The sequence below is a fragment of the Oreochromis aureus genome, linkage group 19 (assembly GCF_013358895.1).
Source record: "Oreochromis aureus strain Israel breed Guangdong linkage group 19, ZZ_aureus, whole genome shotgun sequence".
Taxonomy (NCBI): domain Eukaryota; kingdom Metazoa; phylum Chordata; class Actinopteri; order Cichliformes; family Cichlidae; genus Oreochromis; species Oreochromis aureus.
The window spans coordinates 18,575,816-18,596,967 of NC_052960.1; the positions used below are offsets into that span (position 1 = coordinate 18,575,816).

Here is a 21,152-nt window from a genome sequence, read left to right on the forward strand (position 1 = left end):
TTGAAGTAGCTTTGTATGAGTCACAGTTCAAAATAATCCCCTGCAACTTGTTTCTGATTGGCTGCCTCTCGTAAACAGAAGATGAGTGGGTGTGGCTTCTGCTCACAGCCAGAGTGAGATGACTATTTTAGGGATACCCTCTCTCTCTGACATTGTAGTGGATTTTTGTATGACATGTATACCTATAAATCTAACATGATGGATTTTTGTACTTATATATCGACCTGAATAACTTTCATGTGGAGTTTTAGGCATGCGGTGGTACACACACACACACACACACACACACCCACAAGTCATGCAGCACACTCATGAGGCATATCTTCACTGTCCTGTACACACACACACACACACACACACTATAAACCTACACTGGAGTGTTTATTTTTATGTTATGCATTTAACTCATATATTTACGGTGGCCCCTAGAGACAAAGCACGTACAAACTCCAAAACACATGCAAACTCCAAAACACATGCAAACTCCAAAACACTTGCAAAATCCAAAACACTTGCAAAATCCAAAACACTTGCAAACTCCAAAACACTTGCAAAATCCAAAACACTTGCAAACTCCAAAACACTTGCAAAATCCAAAACACTTGCAAACTCCAAAACACTTGCAAAATCCAAAACACTTGCAAACTCCAAACACTTGCAAAATCCAAACACTTGCAAACTCCAAAACACATGCAAACTCCAAAACACTTGCAAAATCCAAAACACTTGCAAACTCCAAAACACTTGCAAAATCCAAAACACTTGCAAACTCCAAAACACTTGCAAAATCCAAAACACTTGCAAACTCCAAAACACTTGCAAACTCCAAAACACTTGCAAAATCCAAAACACATGCAAACTCCAAACACATGCAAACTCCAAATCACAACGGAAGTGCTCCAGGACGCTAGGGGCAGTGTTGAGCTCAATTTGCAAAATAAACGGCAAGTTTGTCTGTATGGGACGGTCTAGTCTCCGTCGCGCTTCCCAGGTTGCCTAGCAACCATGATACTAACTGCTGGAAACGTGTCATACAACTTTGTTTGACAGAAATGAAGGAGAACATATTTTGTTCATTTGTTTGTTTGTTTCTACAAGAGCTTTGTGTGATTTGATAAGTATCTGAGGCTGAGACCACAGGACAGTAAAACATGATTTTTGGGCTTCATTTCTGTAATGAACAGTCATTTAAGATTAGTTAGTAAATAACAATTAGCTAATGTTGTTCATGAGACTAAAGTCATATCACTTTGGTAATGTAAATATAATATGGCCAATATTATAGTTATTATATTAATCATTATTAGCTATTACAGCAGTGAACATGAACTCTGTGTCAAATACTGAGCCTCAGTACAGATTCAAGTTGCAGTTATCTATATGTCTTATCACCTTAAATCTTCACTCAAAGAGAAGTATCTTTGACAGTGCATATATAGGTGTATCATATATAAGAGACAAATGTTGTTCCTTCAGTATGTTGGCATTGCTAAATTTGGCTCATTGCTTACATATATTTATAAAAGAAAATGTACAAACTGTGATAACTGTTTCTGATAAAATGAAGAGTAGACTGATATATTAAATATTCCTTTATTGGGTGAGAAAATCAGAGCATGTCATAACTGCTTTAAGTCATACAGAATAGATATCAGAGCCTTAAACAGGCTGACTTCTGCTAAATGGGTCAAACTGGGCAGAAAGTCTACAAACACATAACATCCTTATAGAATATGATGTAACACTATAGATCAACTTACCTCAGAATATATAAAGCATATAAACAGTTACAGCAATATGATGCAACAAACACAGCAGTGCTACTAATCCAAAATACTCAAAGCTTCATAGAACTGAAACAAACATTTATTTTCAGCTCCATTCTGCTGCTGATACATACTTTAGGTTTCTGAATATTAAACTTGTTGCTGCCTTTCATAGTGTGTAACTTGAAGGCCCTGAGTACTTTCTCCCACACTGAAAACACTGGGATGATAACATTATTTGAACATTACCTAATAAGACTGATTCAGGACAGACAATTAGTTATGTTAAACTTTCCTAGCAGTCCTTCACAAACAGGGAACAGTCTGTCTATTCTCTCCATCTGTCAGCTGCTGCTGGCTCTTCCTCCTCCTCTTCCTCACACACTGCTGAGTTTGTCCTGGTGGATCATCAGGGGTGCAAAGCCTCACAGATGATGTGCAGCAGTGGGTCCCTCAGTCTGTCCTCACTCTGGACACTTGCAGTTGTCACACATGGAAATCAAATGTGTGATAAGCTGCAGGATTCAAACACAAGTGTAACTTATAAATACATGTTCATACTTTTATTCCACAATCAGAGAGAAAGAAAGAGAGAGAGTGCAGGACAGACAGACAGGTGACAGTCTCAGGTGTACACACTGCTACAAAACAGCACAAGAGAAGGAGGATTTAGTGTTTGTGTTATTACGAGTGCTAAACAAGAAGAGTTCCCAGATGGTACAGTGGACACATGTGTGACTCCTGTGATTAAAGCATCTTTCTTTCAGCTTAACGAGTGAACCGTCAGCTCGTTCAAACACACGTTAAAGTCCGTTTGGCTCAACACCACCGAACAGAGGCAGCAATATAACATAGCTAACATTAACAGTGCAGTGAATCCTGCTTGTGCCGTCATATTCAGGACTGCAAACCGAGCAGCATCACTGACTTTCAGCTTGTTGTGTTTGTGGATATATGACTGACTTTAATTATCCATAAAATCATCACATTCTCTGTAAGATTAAAGTCAACTATTGAACGGCATATATTTTGAAGTAAAGGCTTTAAAACCAAGTTAGTACAAACATCACTAATGTCACTTAACTTTGCAGACATGTGGCCAACAGTAATGTTTTAATGTTCTTCATTATAAAAACATTTGCGCATAAATAAGTGACATAATATTCATTACTTACTTCTGAAAGTTTACTCTTTGGCGGCTCCGCTTCCGCCGTTTTTTTCGGCAAAATTATCCACACCACGGCCGCGCTATGAAATCTGGGATATGTTGGGCCATGAAGGCTACACCGACCCATCCTTAAAATTCAGGGAAATTAAGGACGCATTTGAGGGCCGCATTTCGAGCAGCCTTTGAATTGGGACAGCCTTCGTCGTGTCGCTGTGACATAATCGTCCTTAAAATGTGGCCTTTAAGGCTGCAGACCCTGAATTGGGATAGAGCCCAAATCCGGTCATTGGTACTTCCTGGCTTGTGTAGTTACTAGGTAACGAAAGCTCAACACTGCCCCTAGCGTCCTGGAGCACTTCCGTTGTGTTTTGAAATTTGCAAGTGTTTTGGGGTTTGCATGTGTTTTGGAGTTTGCAAGTGTTTTGAATTTTGCAAGTGTTTTGGATTTTGCAAGTGTTTTGGAGTTTGCAAGTGTTTTGGATTTTGCAAGTGTTTTGGAGTTTGCATGTGTTTTGGATTTTGCAAGTGTTTTGGATTTTGCAAGTGTTTTGGAGTTTGCAAGTGTTTTGGATTTTGCAAGTGTTTTGGAGTTTGCATGTGTTTTGGATTTTGCAAGTGTTTTGGATTTTGCAAGTGTTTTGAGTTTGCAAGTGTTTTGGATTTTGCAAGTGTTTTGGAGTTTGCATGTGTTTTGGGTTTGCAAGTGTTTTGGAGTTTGCAAGTGTTTTGGATTTTGCAAGTGTTTTGGATTTTGCAAGTGTTTTGGAGTTTGCATGTGTTTTGGAGTTTGCATGTGCTTTGGAGTTTGTAATGTGCTTTGTCTCTAGGGGCCACCGTATATATTTGATGTAGTTAGGCCAAGTATTATTCACATGGATATCATAAGATTATCACAAAACCTATGCTATTTGCTGTATTAATGTGTGACCTTTGACCATGTTGTGACCTATTGTCAGAAGGTAAAGCAAAGGGTTAACCTAGGGGTGTCACTTTGGGCCGGGCCCTCAGCCAGGGCCCTGTGTGAACTCCGGCCGGTACTTGACCCTGCACCTGCTGTTCCTGGGCGCGTGGGAAAGTTACTCAGCAGCAGGAGGTGGGACTACTGGTACCTTTAAAAGGGGGCCTGGGAAAGCCCTCGGGGCTTTTTCCTGCTGTCTGTCCGTGGGGTTGGTCCCTACCTGCATGCGCTTACTGCGAACACCCTAGGGGAGCTTTGCTTTTCCTTCTGTTTTGCTGAGCTGCACTGTTCAATAAAACAGCTGGCATAGAACTTTGCTCCTCTCCTGTAATTTTTGTGTTTTTGACTTTAATTGAAATTGGGAAGCTGAGATCCACCTATTGCTAATCTGAAGAATTACTCTCCATTGTGGCAACTACAACATCATACAGACCCAGACTCAGAGGCCTGGGAGGAATTCAGTGTCCCGTTTTCGTTCTGGTGAGCACAACATTTTGTGTTGGCTTGTATTTGGGCATTCCTACCTGCGCCAGACTGAGCTCTGTGAAGAAAGATGAAGTGTCCACATCCAGGTAAAGTGACACAGACTGGGACTCTGCACAGCTGAACACAAAACAAACGAGACGAAAAGGACCTCCAGATACCCTCAAACAAGATGACAGCTACACACACGATTTAAAACACACAGCTGGGACCTTGTTTAATTTTTCCTTTGACTTAATTTAGGTGATGCTCCTGGTGTGGAGAGGAAGTACCAGCATTTCTACACTGAAACGTTCAGATTTTTTTTTTTTTTTTTTTTTTAACATGTAGGCAAGCTGATTCATAAAGACCTAAAATACTGTTTTTGTTGTTGTTTAGGTAAACCTGTTATTCTTAAGACTTCTCAAAGTCTTTCTTTCTTTTCCTGTTTCATTACACTAACATTTAGCATGCTTTTTGAGGGGAGTCAAATAAAATCACTAGAATAAAGGATGCAGATATATTCAGACCATTTCCTCCTCTCCTTAACATGGCTGACAGCCTTCTGTGCTGATGGATACACTGACTGATCATCCACACCACATGACTGGTTCGCTGCTTTACTTGCTTTTGTCTGGTTGAATAAACTCAAGTCTCTGTCTCTTTTTATAGAAATCTTCAGCCTCTGGCATCAATGCACAGGCAACATATTAATGCGTTCATTTCTGCATGCATCGGTATATGTATGCCTTCATCTATTTTGATGCGTTTGCAGGATCTCCAAGTACCACCGGGTCTACTGTGGCACCATGCTGCATTATTTTTCTGCAGAACATAACCAAATGTAGGTCACTAGTGCTGGTGTCACGAGAGGGTAGGTGATTTAAGCACAGATATTACTAAGAAAAGGGAAACCCTCCTCAAAAACGGACAGAGCAGTGGAGCAGCCAAGGGAATTCACACAAATTTAAAAACTGTAAGGCTAAAATATAATTTATTATATTTAAACAGTTAAAAATATAAAAGGAATTAAAAAAACAACCCTGGCCAGGGGAGAACACACCATAAACATCAATAAAACACAAGATTAAAAGTCCAGTGACGATCGCCACGGTATAAAAGTCACTAAAAATTTTAAAAATCTCGTCGTGCCCGTCGGCTCCACCCGCTCATTCGTCCACCAGTATCCACTGGAAAAGAGACAGCAGCAGCCTTTGAAAGCGGGACCGTTGAGAGCCATCGGGACCACCACCAGCAAGCCCGCTGCTACTGAGAGGGCGTGAGCCGTGCAGTACGCCAGCAGCAGCCGCCGGTGTTGTGCCCAAAAGTGATTGTCTGCCAGACACTGATTGCCGTCCGCGGGAGCGCGCGCAGCTGCTTAAAGCTGCAGCGCTCGGATTACTTGCGTTGCCAGCTACTTCCGTGCAACTGATATAACGTGTGTGGGGGGGGGACCCAAACACATTTATGCCTTTGTTATTAGGCAAAAGTATGCATTTATGGAACTTTAACGTTTCTTGTAACCGAATTATGACGCTTATCAGAAGGTTGCTTTCAGTGTATAGCGCAGTCACGAATGACTACACGCATCACGATGGAATAATTAATGCCTACAGGTTTAGTATGTCTACTCTCGTTGTTCATATTTGTTATAAGACTGTCGAATAGTAGTTAAAACAATAAAGACCTATTGTGCCAGTATCACCATGACTCTTTCTTGTTTGTTCAGAATAACGACTGAGAAGATGGCATTTTAGCGCTACCAAAAAGTGATTGTGGCCTATAACTTGTCACTGAAACAATATTTCGGTTTCAAACTTGGTGGATGTCATTCAGAAGGGTCCTGTGTGACATATTATATCTCAAACAGTCCATTAGAACTGCTGAAAAACTTTTAAAATAACATTAATACCGATAATATGTCATTTTCAACCTGCCAAAAAGTGATTGCCGCCTATATCTTGTCACTGAAACAATATTTCTGCTTCAAACTTGTTGGGTATCATCCAAAAGGGTTATATGTGACATATTATATCTCCATCAGTCCCTTGGAACTGCTGAATAACTTTTAAAAGAACATTAATACCGATAATATGACATTTTCAACCTGTGCATAAAACGTCAAATTTCAAAAATGTTGTAATTCAAAAATAATACAAAAAAATAATACGGTGGTACCACAGGAGCTGTGCCAAGAAGCCCCGCAAGAGCAAAAAAAACCCATCTGTTTGTGAAGCATGCTGGTCAGACAGTTAGGGTCGCTGTCAATTTTTCTAGGGATTTGAAATGTTTCTTGTTTTGTATCGTTGTCTCCTATAATATTTATTGGTTGTTTATTTGTTTATTAATTCATTAATTTATGTTTCTGTTGCTGTGTATGTTTCTGTGTTGTTCACAACATTATAGTTCAGTTTTGATTGCAATTTGTTTGTAGGATTATTCAATTATTTTGTGTTTCCTAACATGTTAGCATAGTTACTGTATGCAAAGAATTAATATATATGTTGTTCCATGGTTTACTGGTGTTGAGCTTCTGCAATACCCCCTGTTTCTGGTCTATTTGTTAGTTTATTTTAACTGGTGGTTTCTTCTTTAATTGGATGTAATTGTTGTTCGTTTTTGGTTTTCGCTTCAATTAATAAGTGCTGTATTGGAATGACATTTTTATTACCGTTTGTTTTCTCTTTCCTATTACTTAGTGTTCCCAATGTGTTTAAGCAGATCTCCTCCCACCTGTTTCCATTTGGCCATTATCCTTTTTTTGTATTATTTCTGAATTACAACATTTTTGAAATTTGACGTTTTATGCACAGGTTGAAAATGTCATATTATCGGTATTAATGTTCTTTTAAAAGTTATTCAGCAGTTCCAAGGGACTGATGGAGATATAATATGTCACATATGACCCTTCAGAATTACATGCAGCAAGTTTGAAGCAGAAATAGTATTTCAGTGACAAGATATAGGCCACAATCACTTTTTGGCAGACTTAAAATGGCATATTATCAATGTTAATGTTCCTTTAAAGTTATTCAGCATTTCTTAGAGACTGTTTGGGATATGATGTGCCACATATGATCCTTTTGGATGATACCCAACAAGTTTGAAGCAGAAATATTGTTTCAGTGACAAGATATAGTCCACAATCACTTTTTGGCAGGTTAGAAATTGCATATTGTCAGTTTTGTTGTTCCCTTAATGGTTGTTTAGCAGTTCTGAGGGACTGTTTGAGATGTAATATTTGACATATGACCCTTCTGAATGACATCCACCAAGTTTGAAGCAGAAATAGTATTTCAGTGACAAGTTATAGTCCACAATCACTTTTTGGCAGGTCGAAAATGGCATTTTATGGGTATTAATGTTCCTTTAAAAGTTATTCAACAGTTCTAAGGGACTGATGGAGATATAATATGTCACATATGATCCTTCTGAATGATATCAGTCAAGTTTGAAGCAGAAATATAGTTTCAGTGACAAGATATAGGTGGCAATCACTTTTTGGCAGGCTGAAAATGGCATATTATCAAAGTTTATGTTCCCTTAAAGGTTATTCAGCAGTTCTTGGAGAGTGTTTGGGATATAATGTGTCACATATAGCCCTTCTGGGTGATATCCAAAAATTTTGAAGCAGAAATATTGTTTCAGTGACAAGTTATAGGCGGCAATCACTTTTTGGCAGCTTGAAAATTAGATATTATCAGTGTTATTGTTCTTGTACAAGTTATTCAGCAGTTCTAATGGACTGTTTGAGATATAATATGTCACACAGGACCCTTCTGAATGACATCCACCAAGTTTGAAACCGAAATATTGTTTCAGTGACAAGTTATAGGCCACAATCACTTTTTGGTAGCGCTAAAATGCCATCTTCTCAGTCGTTATTCTGAACAAACAAGAAAGAGTCATGGTGATACTGGCACAATAGGTCTTTATTGTTTTAACTACTATTCGACAGTCTTATAACAAATATGAACAACGAGAGTAGACATACTAAACCTGTAGGCATTAATTATTCCATCGTGATGCGTGTAGTCATTCGTGACTGCGCTACACACTGAAAGCAACCTTCTGATAAGCGTCATAATTCGGTTACAAGAAACGTTAAAGTTCCATAAATGCATACTTTTGCCTAATAACAAAGGCATAAATGTGTTTGGGTCCCCCCCACACACACGTTATATCAGTTGCACGGAAGTAGCTGGCAACGCAAGTAATCCGAGCGCTGCAGCTTTAAGCAGCTGCGCGCGCTCCCGCAGACGGCAATCAGTGTCTGGCAGACAATCACTTTTGGGCACAACACCGGAAACTAAAGCTGCTGTCACTTGGACTATTCCGTAGCACCCACCCGAGTAGTCGTCCTCGTCCCTGCACTGCACGTCGATCCCAGGTAATTTATTTATCCATTATTTGAATGCTGAATTTGGAAAAACAGTCAAGATTGCTTGATATTTATAGTCTATTAAAATGTCTATTATAAGTCTATATAAAATGTGGGAAAAATTTCTCAATAGAAATGTCTAAAATATCGTATTTTGTTCCCAAGCATAGATAACATTTGAAGCTATCTTGGACAGAAGGAAAAGAGTATGTATTTCTTAGAAAACGCGAAATCTGCACAAACATGACATTTTCATGTCATAATATTATTTCTGTTATAAAGCTATATTAGCAAAGGTGCTGTAAAGTTGTTAGCAGTGTGTCAGCTTTGTGACCTGCCACAGAGTACTTTGTGACGTCATTCGCTATGCTCCAGACCGGATGGGTGGTGCAGGACGCCCGATATCCAGCCCCGTCACGGAGTAAACTAAAAACAGTGAATAATAGATTTAACAAAAATGTTTTTAGAAAATAAACTGTTTTCTTAATTGATGCAAAGATGTCTATTGTCATTTTTAAAATTCGATAAAGCCTGATGCTTAATATTATAGGGATATTTTTACGGACATTTTAAATTGTAACATAATGTTTAACAGATAATGGTTTCCTTTTTTTTTTTTTAGATGATACAAAATTGTCTTTTTCACAGGCTGTAGGAGCCATTTTTGGGTTAATACCTTATGTTCCCGCTAGAGGTCACATTTTTCTGTTTTCGTATGGTTGGTTCATGTAAAGGTATTTAAGGTAGACGCACACAATCGCCGTCAGGTGTGTTGTTAATCGTAAGAAGGCAAACAGTTTGTGATCGCTGTTATGTTAAAATGATGTTGGAATAAAGACCCAAAAGGACAAGATAAGTACTGCTCACTGTAAAAAGAAAATAGGTGAACCAACTTAATTGAATTGTTTCAATTGGTAACACCTAATTTAATTAAGTTCTTTGAAATGAAGTTAATACATTAGATAAATCAGTTGTGCACTCTAATGTATTAACTTCATTTCAAAGAACTTAATTAAATTAGGTGTTACCAATTGAAACAATTCAATTAAGTTGGTTCTTTTTTCAGTGCTGGAGTTATTGGACTGTTTAATTAATTAATTCATGCATAGCAGTGACATCATGTCACCCCCGTTAAGAAACACCTCAGTGGCTTCAAGCGTAGGCTTAGCCTCTACAACAGGTATTGATGGTAATTTGCAGTGGTTTAGTATTGATTGAAATACCTGTGAAGTCCTGTTGATTTTTAATGATTCAATGTTATCCAAGGGTGCAACCGTGGTGGAAAATCAGAATTCAACATTGATCTAATATCAGACTCTAACACTGTTTCAATATTGCTCAGCGAACTGGATGACAGCGAGTACGAGAGGATCCCAGAGTCAGGCCTTAGGAACAGATCAGGGGTCAGTTAAAGGTTATCAATATTTGATGTGTGTAGGTAAGCACTGGTGTGTATGTATGTACTCAAGTGTTTTGATCGTTGATCAAATATGGCATCTTTGTGCTGTGCTGCAAGTTAAAACCCATTGTCCTCATGAGCACAGCAAAAGTTGATTGAAATAACTGGACACAATGGTTTTCAGTGGGAGATACATTCATTACTCATCTGTGACACTGGATAATTCACTTGGAAGAGTGATAAAACAATTTTCCATGGAAACATCCAGAGGAACTAAACTTTGTGGTAATGTTAAAGTCAAAACGCAGAGTTGACAAGACATGTTTTGAAAAGCACCACCTAGAGGCAGTGGGAGGAGAGGGGATGGTTTGGGCATCTCTGGATGGATCCAGATGTGGGAGGAAAGAAAGTGGAGGCCCAAAAATGGAGGCATCACACATGAAAAGTTTGAGTTCGTAAACACGTCTTTGGTATTTCTTTTCTTGGAAGTTAGTCCATCTTTCTCTCAGCCTTTTTTCCCTTTTGCCTTTCTGCAGTTACCGGTGATGACATGAAACACGATTGTGTGTTGTCGCTCCCGTCACACCTACATCAATCCGTTCGTCACCTTTGTGGACCAGCGCAGGTGGAAGTGCAACCTGTGTTACCAGGTCAATGATGGTACAAGTCCAGTCAAGCTGTTTGTTTATTTTCCCTGCAGTCTCTTAACTGCTGGATCGTGTTTTGCAGCCTTAATGTTTTATGCCTTTTTAAAATTCTTGTTCAGTACCAGGTGAGTTCAAGTGGAACCCAGTCACAAGGTCATACGGTGAACCACACAAGAGGCCAGAGGTCCAGAATTCCACCGTGGAGTTCATCGCCTCCTCAGACTACATGGTAAACACGCCTCTTATTCATATTACATGTACTTTACTTCTCTGTCCACTAGAGGACAGTGTTGTGTTTGAAGTGGACAGGAAAAACAGAAGCCACATGCATAAGAAGTGGCATCTGCCAAGTTCATATGATGCACATGCATCAAGCAAAAATTGAATTGTAAGCAACAGTCTATGACTTGAAGAAATCTATTTTCTGCACTTTTCCAGTGTATAAAATAAAATAATTTAGTGTTTACACTCACTCTTTCAAATACAGTGGGCCCTCGTTTATCACAGGAGTTACATTCTAAAAATAACCCGCCATAGGTGAAATCCGCGAAGTAGCCATCTTTATTTTCTACAATTATTATAGATGTTTTAAGGCTGTAAAACCCCTCACTACACACTTTATACATGTTTCTCAGACAGGCATGGATATTTTCACACTTTTCTCTTGTTTAAACACTCCCCAAGTTCAAACCTTCGTAGAAAATTAAGTCCAGTATTATAGAATGAAGCCAAAGATCAAAGCCTGTTTTCAGGTCCAGAACATGGGAATAGAGCAGCTGAGTTGAGTAAAGTTTGACTTATCTGTTTTGTTTCGCTTAATGCGCTTATAATCGGAAAAATACGATAACTTCCACCTTCCTTTAGCAAGTCCAGAAGTCCAATTTTTTGTGCATGGTTAGCATCGTCCTCTGCCTTTTGGGTGCTACCGCAGGTGACTTTGACGGTGCAAAACGTTTTGTCGACATTGTTGTGTTTGTTGGGGAGAAGACTTACAAACATACAGTACAGCACTTCAGAGTCACACTGCTAGTGATCTAAGATTGCACTACCTGCAGACTCTCAGTTCTGCTCATGCAGCTCATAACTTTATTAGCATAATTATTGTCAGACAGGAATTTATGAGTATCCTGTAGCAGAAATGCTACAGAAGAGTTACGAGTTCCTGATGTGGAAGCTGAGAGGAACATTAAGTCTGACAAGAGGCCTCTACTCTGACGTTGTAACAGCAGTCTGGCGAGGAAGGAGCGGCTAGCAGGTCCAGCGAGCGTGTCGTGTGGAGGTTAGCCGGATAACTCGAAGCCAGTCAGTTAAATCAAACAACAGACCTTTATTCGTTGTCAGCAACATAAGACCATACAAGCCAGGTCTCCACAGCTGTACTCTGTCCATACATAAATGTGCGGGGATCGGTAGTCGCCGGCGCCAGCCCGTTACAATGGTAAGGTTTCTCCTGAGAACATAACATGAGCTGCATGTAATGACTGCCGCTATACTCACACACCCACTAGGAGACTCCCCCAATTACTACAGTAGTAGGGCAACCCCCCCTAGTGGTGCTATAACACAATAAGGGTTGTTACAACGTCAGGGAATACAAGAAGGGCCACAACGATCCTCATGTTCTCCTGTGTTTTTGTGGGTGATCACCTATGAGTGCCGCCCTGGTTATAAGAAGATGTTCTGGATGAATACAACATTCTGGATAAATTTCAGTCTGGGTTTCGTAGAGCTCACTCTATTGAAACTGCACTCTTAGAGTCTCCAGTGACATCTTGATGAGATGTGATGCAGGCGAATGCTCTGTTTTGCTGATGTTGGACCTGACCTTTGCCCCTGATACTGTTGACCAGCATATTCTGCTAGATAGGCTGAGACAAGTTTGAATCAAAACCAAAAAAACAAACAAGCCCCCCCCCCCCAAAATCAAATGGACTCTTTTGGACAGCGTCGCTGTGACTTAATTACCCACAAATGTGGCCTTCGAAGCATGCTACCCCTGAATTGCCATTCATATTATAATAGTATAAAATAAAATAGATACAATTAAAACTATGCATTTTCAAACAGTAAAAAGTCACTCCAGAAAAATTAAAAGTCAACTTGAAAAGAAAAGAAAACTAAATTAAATTTATACAGCACTGTGCAAACGTTTTGAGCCCCCACTCATTTCCTTGAATGTCAATATTTGAAAAATATTGAGAGGTTGCTCAGGACTTTTGGACAGTACTATATTATTATTTATTTATTTACTGTACAGCACTTGTTGTGAACCAATCTAAATGACAATTTAGGGAAAAAATTCAAAGAATCTAAAGAAGAAGATAAAATGCTAAACTGAGATTTTTGGAGTTCACCTGTACATAAATAGCATCATGTGAGTCTTTGAACAGCATCAGTATAGCAATAATCACAACTGACTGTGGGTGTTTCCAGCACCCACCTGCCTGGATGATGAGTTTGGCAGTCCCCTTGCATGTTGTGTTGTGTTGCGTGATGCAATCTACTGTAAGGCTCTCTGCACACTCTTGAAACAAGTGTCCCTCACTGATCACAGAGCAGGCTGCTCTCGGGGCTCTTGGCGTCCACGTCTCCCCAGTAGGGCAGGATGAAGGGCAGGTCAGCCACACGGCTCTCCAGCAGCCTCCACAGGTGCTGGGCCACAAACTGGTTTCCTTTCTCTGAGAGATGCAACCCATCAGACAGGTAGACCGTGTAGTCCTGTACAAAAGATGATAAAATAAGACATCTGAGGCCAGAAGACCTGAAGACAGAAACACTGCATACAGGAATACAAGATCAGATTTAAAAAAAAGGAAATCACAGTGCATGCATAAAAAATATATACGTCCAAAATATTGATCAGCAAAATTAATTTGAACTGTTTAATACCAGAAAATATGACAAAATAATGAAATTCTAATAAAAAAATGTTTGTTATTCATTCAAAAAAGCATTTGTTTTTTTATGTTATGGATCTCACTGGATTTCTGCAGCACCTGAATGCCAAAAGCCTCAATGTCAGCACCAGCTAGAAGTATTGATCCTTACCTGTCCATCTTTTTGCATGAGTGTCCAGAGATCCAGGACATCTACACCACACTGACCAGCAGCTTCGACACACGCCTGGGCATACTGCCCCGCTACTGAGTTGTGGCGATTGAGAGGACATCCTGCAGGAGACGCAAAGAGAAGCTCAGGATCTGCGTAGGACTGAGTGTGTAAAAACACAGGAATGAAGGAGAATAGCTCCTGTTACCTTTAAGAATGCACTCTTTCTCCCAGGATGGCTTATGCAAGGGGGGAGGTGTGATGAATATAACTCTGTCAGCAGTTACACCAGCAGAGGCCAGAAACCTGGTCATCTCCTTCAGGTTCTCAGAATACTCGTGCACAGGCACATGCTGCTGGCTCTTACCTGTAAACGGGTACAAGGAGATGATAATACACAGAAACATGTATTAATTATTAATAACAATATGTCATAAAAATTAATTTAAGGCTGTGGCACTTGCAGTTGAGACATTATAATAAACATTCAGTAGCCTCTTGTCATCAGAAAGCAGCAGTTCCCAGCAGTCATTAATGAACAACGGAGGAATGAAGATTCATCCGTGAGGAGAGCTGGTGACCTTTTTAAAAAATATCCAGCAATAAATCCAGCTGTCCAAGCCAATATGGTCTGTGATGTCTTGACTACCAGTCATGGCATTGTTGGAAACTCACACAAAGCTCAGATCATCTTAAACTGGCTTTTTGAACATGACAGTGAGTTCACTGTAACCAAATGGCCTCCACTTTCGGCAGATCTCAAACCAATAGTACGCCTTTAGAATGTGTTGGAATGGGAGATTCACATCATGGATGTGCAGCAGGTCTATGATGCTATCATGTCAATATAGACAAAAATCTCTGAGAAATGTTTCCAGCACTTGTATCTATGCCATAAAGAAATAAGTGGCCTGTGAATGGAATCTCTGTCAGGCCGATTCTGGCCCTCCAGGCATTAGGTTTGACACCCCTGGTGTAGATCACTGCAAATGTCCAAGTATTTGTTAAATTATCATCTGGGAAGTTCTGTACTTGAGCTGGTAATGGTTTACTGTGTCTCTGAAGTGGTGAGTGTCAACCACGTTAAAATTGTCGTGGACCGTATACACAGTTTTTAAAGCAAACCACCAAAATCAGCAACTGCTGGTTGAATGCATGCAGGAGCTCCACCTGGAAATGACTTAATGAACTGGTGTTTTGAAGACAAGAGGCCTGTTAAGAATTAATAGAGCTCATTGTGGAAAGGCAAATGTGTTTGGCACAACATTGCATTCAGATCACAATTCAAAAGCTGCCAGTTAGGAAAGTTAATGCTACTGTACCATGTACTTCATTATTTTCATTGCTCAATTTGTTTCTTCGCACGCCATTCAGCATTGTTAAAGTCAGGAATGCGTGAATAACTGCATACTTTATCATTTTAGGTTATGTGTTCAGAAAAGGCTGCTATGATGACAAGAGAGACACTTTCATAAGATGGCAAACTCTGACTTTAAGCTCGACATACATCACTAACACATTCATCTCGCTTCATAGTAAACCTTTCAAATTTGGTTCAGATATAAAAGACTGTTTGCTTGAATCTCTTTCAAAAGAACAAAAAACTGTCTTTGCTGTACTTGGATTAAGATGAGAATCATCAGTAAGATAACACTGACAACTTCAAGATGAACACCTTGTCACAGTGGTTGACACACAGTATAACTCTAATATGGAATTTAACATAATAATGGCTTTGTTCTTTGTGTGAAGAGCTTGAAGTAGAGTTAAGAGACGTCTACTCAGCAGGTGAAAGACATAAATCTCTTCTATATCTCTTGTTTTCAGTTGTCCATTGTCTTTCTTCCCATGTCAGGGTGTGTGACCGTGTCAAACCAGCTCCATACCCCCTTAAAAAACAAGGAAGAGGACAAAAGGCAAATGCATGCTAGGCAAATAACCCACCTCACCTCATAGTACTACACCTCTCCTCTCAGCTGATCCAGAAACCTCACATTACTTGTCTGTCCACCATTCTGCAGCCTGCCCTACCTCCACAGAATGGGACCAGTGTTTGACTGACAGTCCTGACAATCCTGCCTGTCAGTCACAGATAGTGAAACCAGTTACTGTGGAAAAAATGAAAAAGAAAGGAGGAAAGAAAAATAGTAATCATTTACACAATATTTTAAGCTCAGCTTTACAATTCTGATGATTTTTGCTTTCAAAAAGCTCCTTTTGTACAAATGTCTAAAAACGTGTGTAATTCTTTTCTCTCTCAGAACTTTAAATGCTTGTGCATGATTCCCGTGCTATGCACAGATGACATCACATGCCCATGTGTATTTTGAGAAGAAAATTTCACTATGTCAACTTCACACAAATCCACATATTTAAACTGAGTGGAAAATTGGGACATCTGGGCTTCCTCTGAATTCCTGCATTTTTTCAAATAAAACTGGCATTTCTTCTTCTAAATAAACAGAACAGGTCATCACCCCTCTACTCGTAAATGTGGATATACGAATTACAGGCACTACACAGTGGTTTAAATGCCCTGCTGCTACATGCTGGAGGTTGCAGTTCTAGGAAAAGTCAGTCATTGTTCAGCTGCAGATGGGGGAACACCATTGTTGCTACCAAAATAAAATCATGTGGTTGCGTAAGTCTAATCAACTTTATTTTACTGCAAGTCTTTTAGTAAAAGACTGCCCCGTTTCTTTGGAGACAGGGCATGTTGCTGGTTTCCGGGGTGTGGATGGCTCTCGGAATCTGGGGTCTCTGGACCCAGGGCTCGATCCGCTCTGGCGTAGCTGGCTGCAGGTGGAGCCTGTGGGCTCGTTATTGCAGCCCCCTGTGGCTTCTGCACTGTGGCTGGTGGGTGATCCTGTCTGGCGCCCTCCTCAGCTCTCTTAGTGGATTTGTTGGATATTTAAGTGTTAACAGACATATTATGTGGGAAGTTCTGTACTTGAGCTGGTAATGGTTTACTCTGTCTCTGAAGTGGCGAGTGTCAACCACGTTAAAATTGTCATGGACAGAATACACAGTTTTTAAAGCAAACCACCAAAATCAGCAACTGCTGGTTGAATGCATGCAGGAGCTCCACCTGGAAATGACTTAATGAACTGGTGTTTTGAAGACAAGAGGCCTGTTAAGAATTAATAGAGCTCATTGTGGAAAGGCAAATGTGTTTGGCACAACATTGCATTCAGATCACAATTCAAAAGCTGCCAGTTAGGAAAGTTAATGCTACTGTACCATGTACTTCATTATTTTCATTGCTCAATTTGTTTCTTCGCACACCATTCAGCATTGTTAAAGTCAGGAATGCGTGAATAACTGCATACTTTATCATTTTAGGTTATGTGTTCAGAAAAGGCTGCTATGATGACAAGAGAGACACTTTCATAAGATGGCAAACTCTGACTTTAATCTCGACATACATCACTAACACATTCGTCTCGCTTCATAGTAAACCTTTCAAATTTGGTTCAGATATAAAAGACTTTGCTTGAATCTTTTTCAAAAGAACAAGAAACTGTCTTTGCTGTACTTGAATTAAGATGAGAATCATCAGTAAGATAACACTGACAACTTCAAGATGAACACCTTGTCTCAGTGGTTGACACACAGTATAACTCTAATATGGAAGTGCTTGGCTTAAAACAGGACGTTAGCTGCATTTAACTTTCAGTTCCTCTTTATATAGTTAGGTAGGAAGTCAGACCATGTTTCTTTTTAGCTGAAAAACATTACACCCACGTAACCTGCAGTGTTGAAAACTTGTTTTCCGACGATGTTTGCTACCCTACAATCCGTCCTACTCTGTAGTAAAATCAGCGACATTTGACCGTCCTGTTGCTCCCATTGAAATTTATATAGCATATTTAAAATCTAAAATTTAAAATTGTCCATAGCCTGCTGTTGTTACCACTGTCCTGTTTGAAATGGAATGAGAGAAGCTGGTTTTTTTGTCATATGTGCATGTGCCGATATTAAACCCTGGAGCAACATTCAGGTAAAAGTGTAAGATCAAATGATCCGTCAATAAAGGATAATGTTGGATCAGTGTTTCAATATTTATATCTTTTATTCGATGTTCATGTGGTTTTGTTATTTGCCTTTTGGTTGAAAGTACACTGAGAGAGGACTTTTTTTTATTAGTGATCTTAATAATATTTTTTTTCATATTAATGTAATTTTTTCATCTAATTGAATACAATCTATTTGTGTATGATTGTCAGTCCAAAGAGGGAGAGAGGAGGAAAGAGGGGAACGTGAGGAGAAAGTACAAGGTCAGGAAGAACCAGGTAAGAAAACAGACGGGGAATAGTGACAGGCAAAACAGAAACTGTTAAAGTGCTTGAGGGAGTTGACCACCAAAAAGGGATTTGCCAACCTCAAGGTGAGGCGACATAGGTTAAAATAAAATAAAAAATCTGCAGAGCCATAGTGGTATCTGCAGTAAAGATCTTTTCATACATTGTATACATTGTACCATAGGCAAAGTTGCCTCCATTTTAATATTTTTTTTATCAATATTTTGTACATTTGTACATTTCAAGGACTCTATTTTTATAGTGTATTTTTTATGTATCTGTATTATATTACACATACACATGAAAAGTGAATCTCTGTCAGAAAAAATGCACTCAGTTTTCTTTTTACTCACTTCTGTCAGTCTGCCCCAGGGCAGCTGTGGCTACAACTGTAGCTTGCCTCCACCAGTGTGTGAATGTGAGAGTGAATGAATAGTGGAATTGTAAAGCACTTTGGGTGCCTTGAAAAGCGCTATGTAAATGCAATCCATTATAATTATTATTATTATTATTATTATTATTATTATGAGCATCATTCATGATTCTCCCGCAGTAATTAAGGTTAGGACATGTATTTTTTTTTAAAATTCCAATCCATTCTTCGTTTGCTGCATTTAAATAACCTTTATCATATTTGATGGTTTTGTTACAGACTTTAAAAAAAGTGTTTTGCTTTTCTTTCACAAATGTGGGAATTAAATTGTGTTAAAATGTACAAAACAGTGATGTCGTGTTTTGTGAGGACCCAGGCACAGAGAGACTTGATGAATTTAAGAATCTTATGATTTAATAAAGAAATTTGCAGACGTGCACAGAGATGCTAAAATTATGATGACTGATAACGGAGATGAGGACAACGGACGATGAGGACAGGGAGGACAGCAGGGGACAACAGGGGTTTAAATGTACCAAGGAGACGGTCAGAGAGAACTCAGGACAACTGGAGACATTTAAGGATGCCTGGACTGACAGAGACAGGGAAGAAGTCTCATTGTGATGAGTAAAGTTTATCTTGCCTGGCTGGGCAGCTCGTTGGGTGCTCAGCACCCCCAAAGCTCTGATCCTAGAATCGCCCCTGTTTTCAGTTGTCCATTGTCTTTCTTTCCATGTCAGGGTGTGTGAGCGTGTCAAACCAGCTACACACCTCCTGAAAAACAAGGAAGAGGACTGTAGGCAAATGCATGCTAGGCAAATAACCCACCTCACCTCATAGTACTACACCTCTCCTGTCAGCTGATCCAGAAACCTCACATTACTTGTCTGTCCACCATTCTGCAGCCTGCCCTACCTGCACAGAATGGGACCAGTGTTTGACTGACAGTCCTGACAATCCTGCCTGTCAGTCACAGTGAAACCAGTTACTGTGGAAAAAATGAAAAAGAAAGGAGGAAAGAAAAATAGTAATCATTTACACAATATTTTAAGCTCAGCTTTACAATTCTGATGACTTTTGCTTTCAAAAAGCTCCTTTTGTGTACAAATGTCTAAAAACATGTGTGTAATTCTTTTCTCTCTCAGAACTTTAAATGCTTGTGCATGATTCCCGTGCTATGCACAGATGACATCACATGCCCATGTGTATTTTGAGAAGAAAATTTCACTATGTCAACTTCACACAAATCCACATATTTAAACTAAGTGGAAAATTGGGACATCTGGGCTTCCTCTGAATTCCTGCCTTTTTTCAAAGAAAACGACATTTCTTCTTCTAAATAAACAGAACAGGTCATCACCCCTCTACTTGTAAATGTGGATATACGAATTATAGGCACTACACAGTGGTTTAAATGCCCTGCTGCTACATGCTGGAGGTTGCAGTTCTAGGAAAAGTGAGATGGGGGAACATCATTGTTGCTACCAAAATAAAATGAAGTGTTGGCATAAGTCTAATAAACTTTATTTTACTGTAAGTCTGTTAGAAAAAGACTGCCCCGTTTCTGTGGAGATAGGGCATGTTGCTGCTTCAGGTTTGGATTATACGTTTGTAAAATACTGTAAGGTGTGGTCAAATTGGTTTATTTGTATTTGTGTTTTGATTGGAGCACACGTTTGTCAGTCTACAAAATTTCCCCACAAATCCATGTACACACTTCTAAATCTTCGGTGATGCTTGTGGATCATTTTATACACATGTGTATTTCTTTTGTATTACTCCCACCCCTCTCTCTTTCACTGGGGGATCATATATATATAATGAGTACTTTGGAAAGATACCAGACACAACCACTTTGAGCCAGCCACATGTGCCGCTGACACACACATTCAGATAAGATCGACCATCTCATTAAAAAAAGAACCATCAATGTTTAAAATGTTTAATTTAAAATAAATTAATATTCTTACCACAATCATGAGACACAAAATTAGTCTATTTTTTTAGGTGTTACCTATAGTAAATTTACAGTACACTCCTCATTACCAAGGTTAGAAATGCACCCGACTTATTTATTTTTAAAAATAACCTCTCAAAGGGAAATCCTAGGCATAGCCCTCATACATATGCAACAAGCACAGCAACAACAACTGACACACCTCCCAGGTGATTGGAGGTGTGGCCTTGACCTGGAGGGTTTATATGCTCATATATACATCATCTATCGTTAACATTCAGCAAAGACTTCAGCCGTCCAGAGCCACAAACATCTTGTACTTGCTAAGACACTTTTTTTTAAGAGTATGGCACAAAATCAGAGGTAACTAGAAAAATTTGCATTTCCTGCGAAAATGCAGTGTGGATGCTGGAACGCTGAAGCTGTCAGCTGAAACTAGCTGAAAAAGCTGAAAAGTTGCAGAATTTGTAAAAACTTTGCAGAAGCAAAGGAACGTTGCTAAAATGTAGTAACTTAGCAGAACTGCAATATCTTAGAGGAAACATAATACTTGGCAGAAATACAATAGCATAGCAGAACTTAGCAGAAATATTGTAACTTACCAGAAACACGATAACTTCCCAAAAATACAAGAATTTCGGAGAAATAGTATAAGATAACAGAAAGAATATATTTAGCCAAACATTCTTAAA

General features: G+C 39.3%; 1 protein-coding gene and 1 long non-coding RNA gene across 3 annotated transcripts; one reads left to right on the forward strand and one right to left on the reverse strand.

Moving 5' to 3' along the window:
• The first annotated feature begins 8,664 nt into the window (after positions 1-8,664).
• Positions 8,665-13,967, forward strand: LOC120434730. Of its 2 annotated transcripts, none has more exons than XR_005609312.1 (4): positions 8,665-8,744; positions 10,671-10,794; positions 10,901-11,010; positions 13,851-13,967. It is a non-coding gene; the product is annotated as an uncharacterized LOC120434730 (long non-coding RNA). The 2 variants fall into 2 exon arrangements; XR_005609311.1 differs by having other exon boundaries at positions 10,671-10,784.
• On the reverse strand, positions 13,194-17,570 carry LOC116334775 (isoamyl acetate-hydrolyzing esterase 1 homolog). Its single transcript, XM_039603041.1, has 3 exons — positions 14,038-17,570; positions 13,830-13,951; positions 13,194-13,499 (listed from the first exon to the last, which is right to left on the reverse strand). The coding sequence occupies exons 1-3, from the start codon at positions 14,234-14,236 to the stop codon at positions 13,323-13,325; spliced, it is 498 nt and encodes a 165-aa protein (XP_039458975.1). The 5' UTR covers positions 14,237-17,570; the 3' UTR covers positions 13,194-13,322.
• Positions 17,571-21,152: the final 3,582 nt, after the last annotated feature.

What these genes read in the sequence shown, in the direction of transcription:
- LOC116334775 (XM_039603041.1), bottom strand. Translation starts at nt 14,236, where the DNA reads ATGTTTCTGTGTATTATCATCTCCTTGTACCCGTTTACAGGTAAGAGC. An exon ending in GAAAGAGTGCATTCTTAAAG is followed by an intron (nt 13,952 to 14,037) that starts GTAACAGGAGCT and finishes CGTCTCCTGCAG; the next exon opens with GATGTCCTCTCAATCGCCAC. An exon ending in TCATGCAAAAAGATGGACAG is followed by an intron (nt 13,500 to 13,829) that starts GTAAGGATCAAT and finishes TCTTTTGTACAG; the next exon opens with GACTACACGGTCTACCTGTC.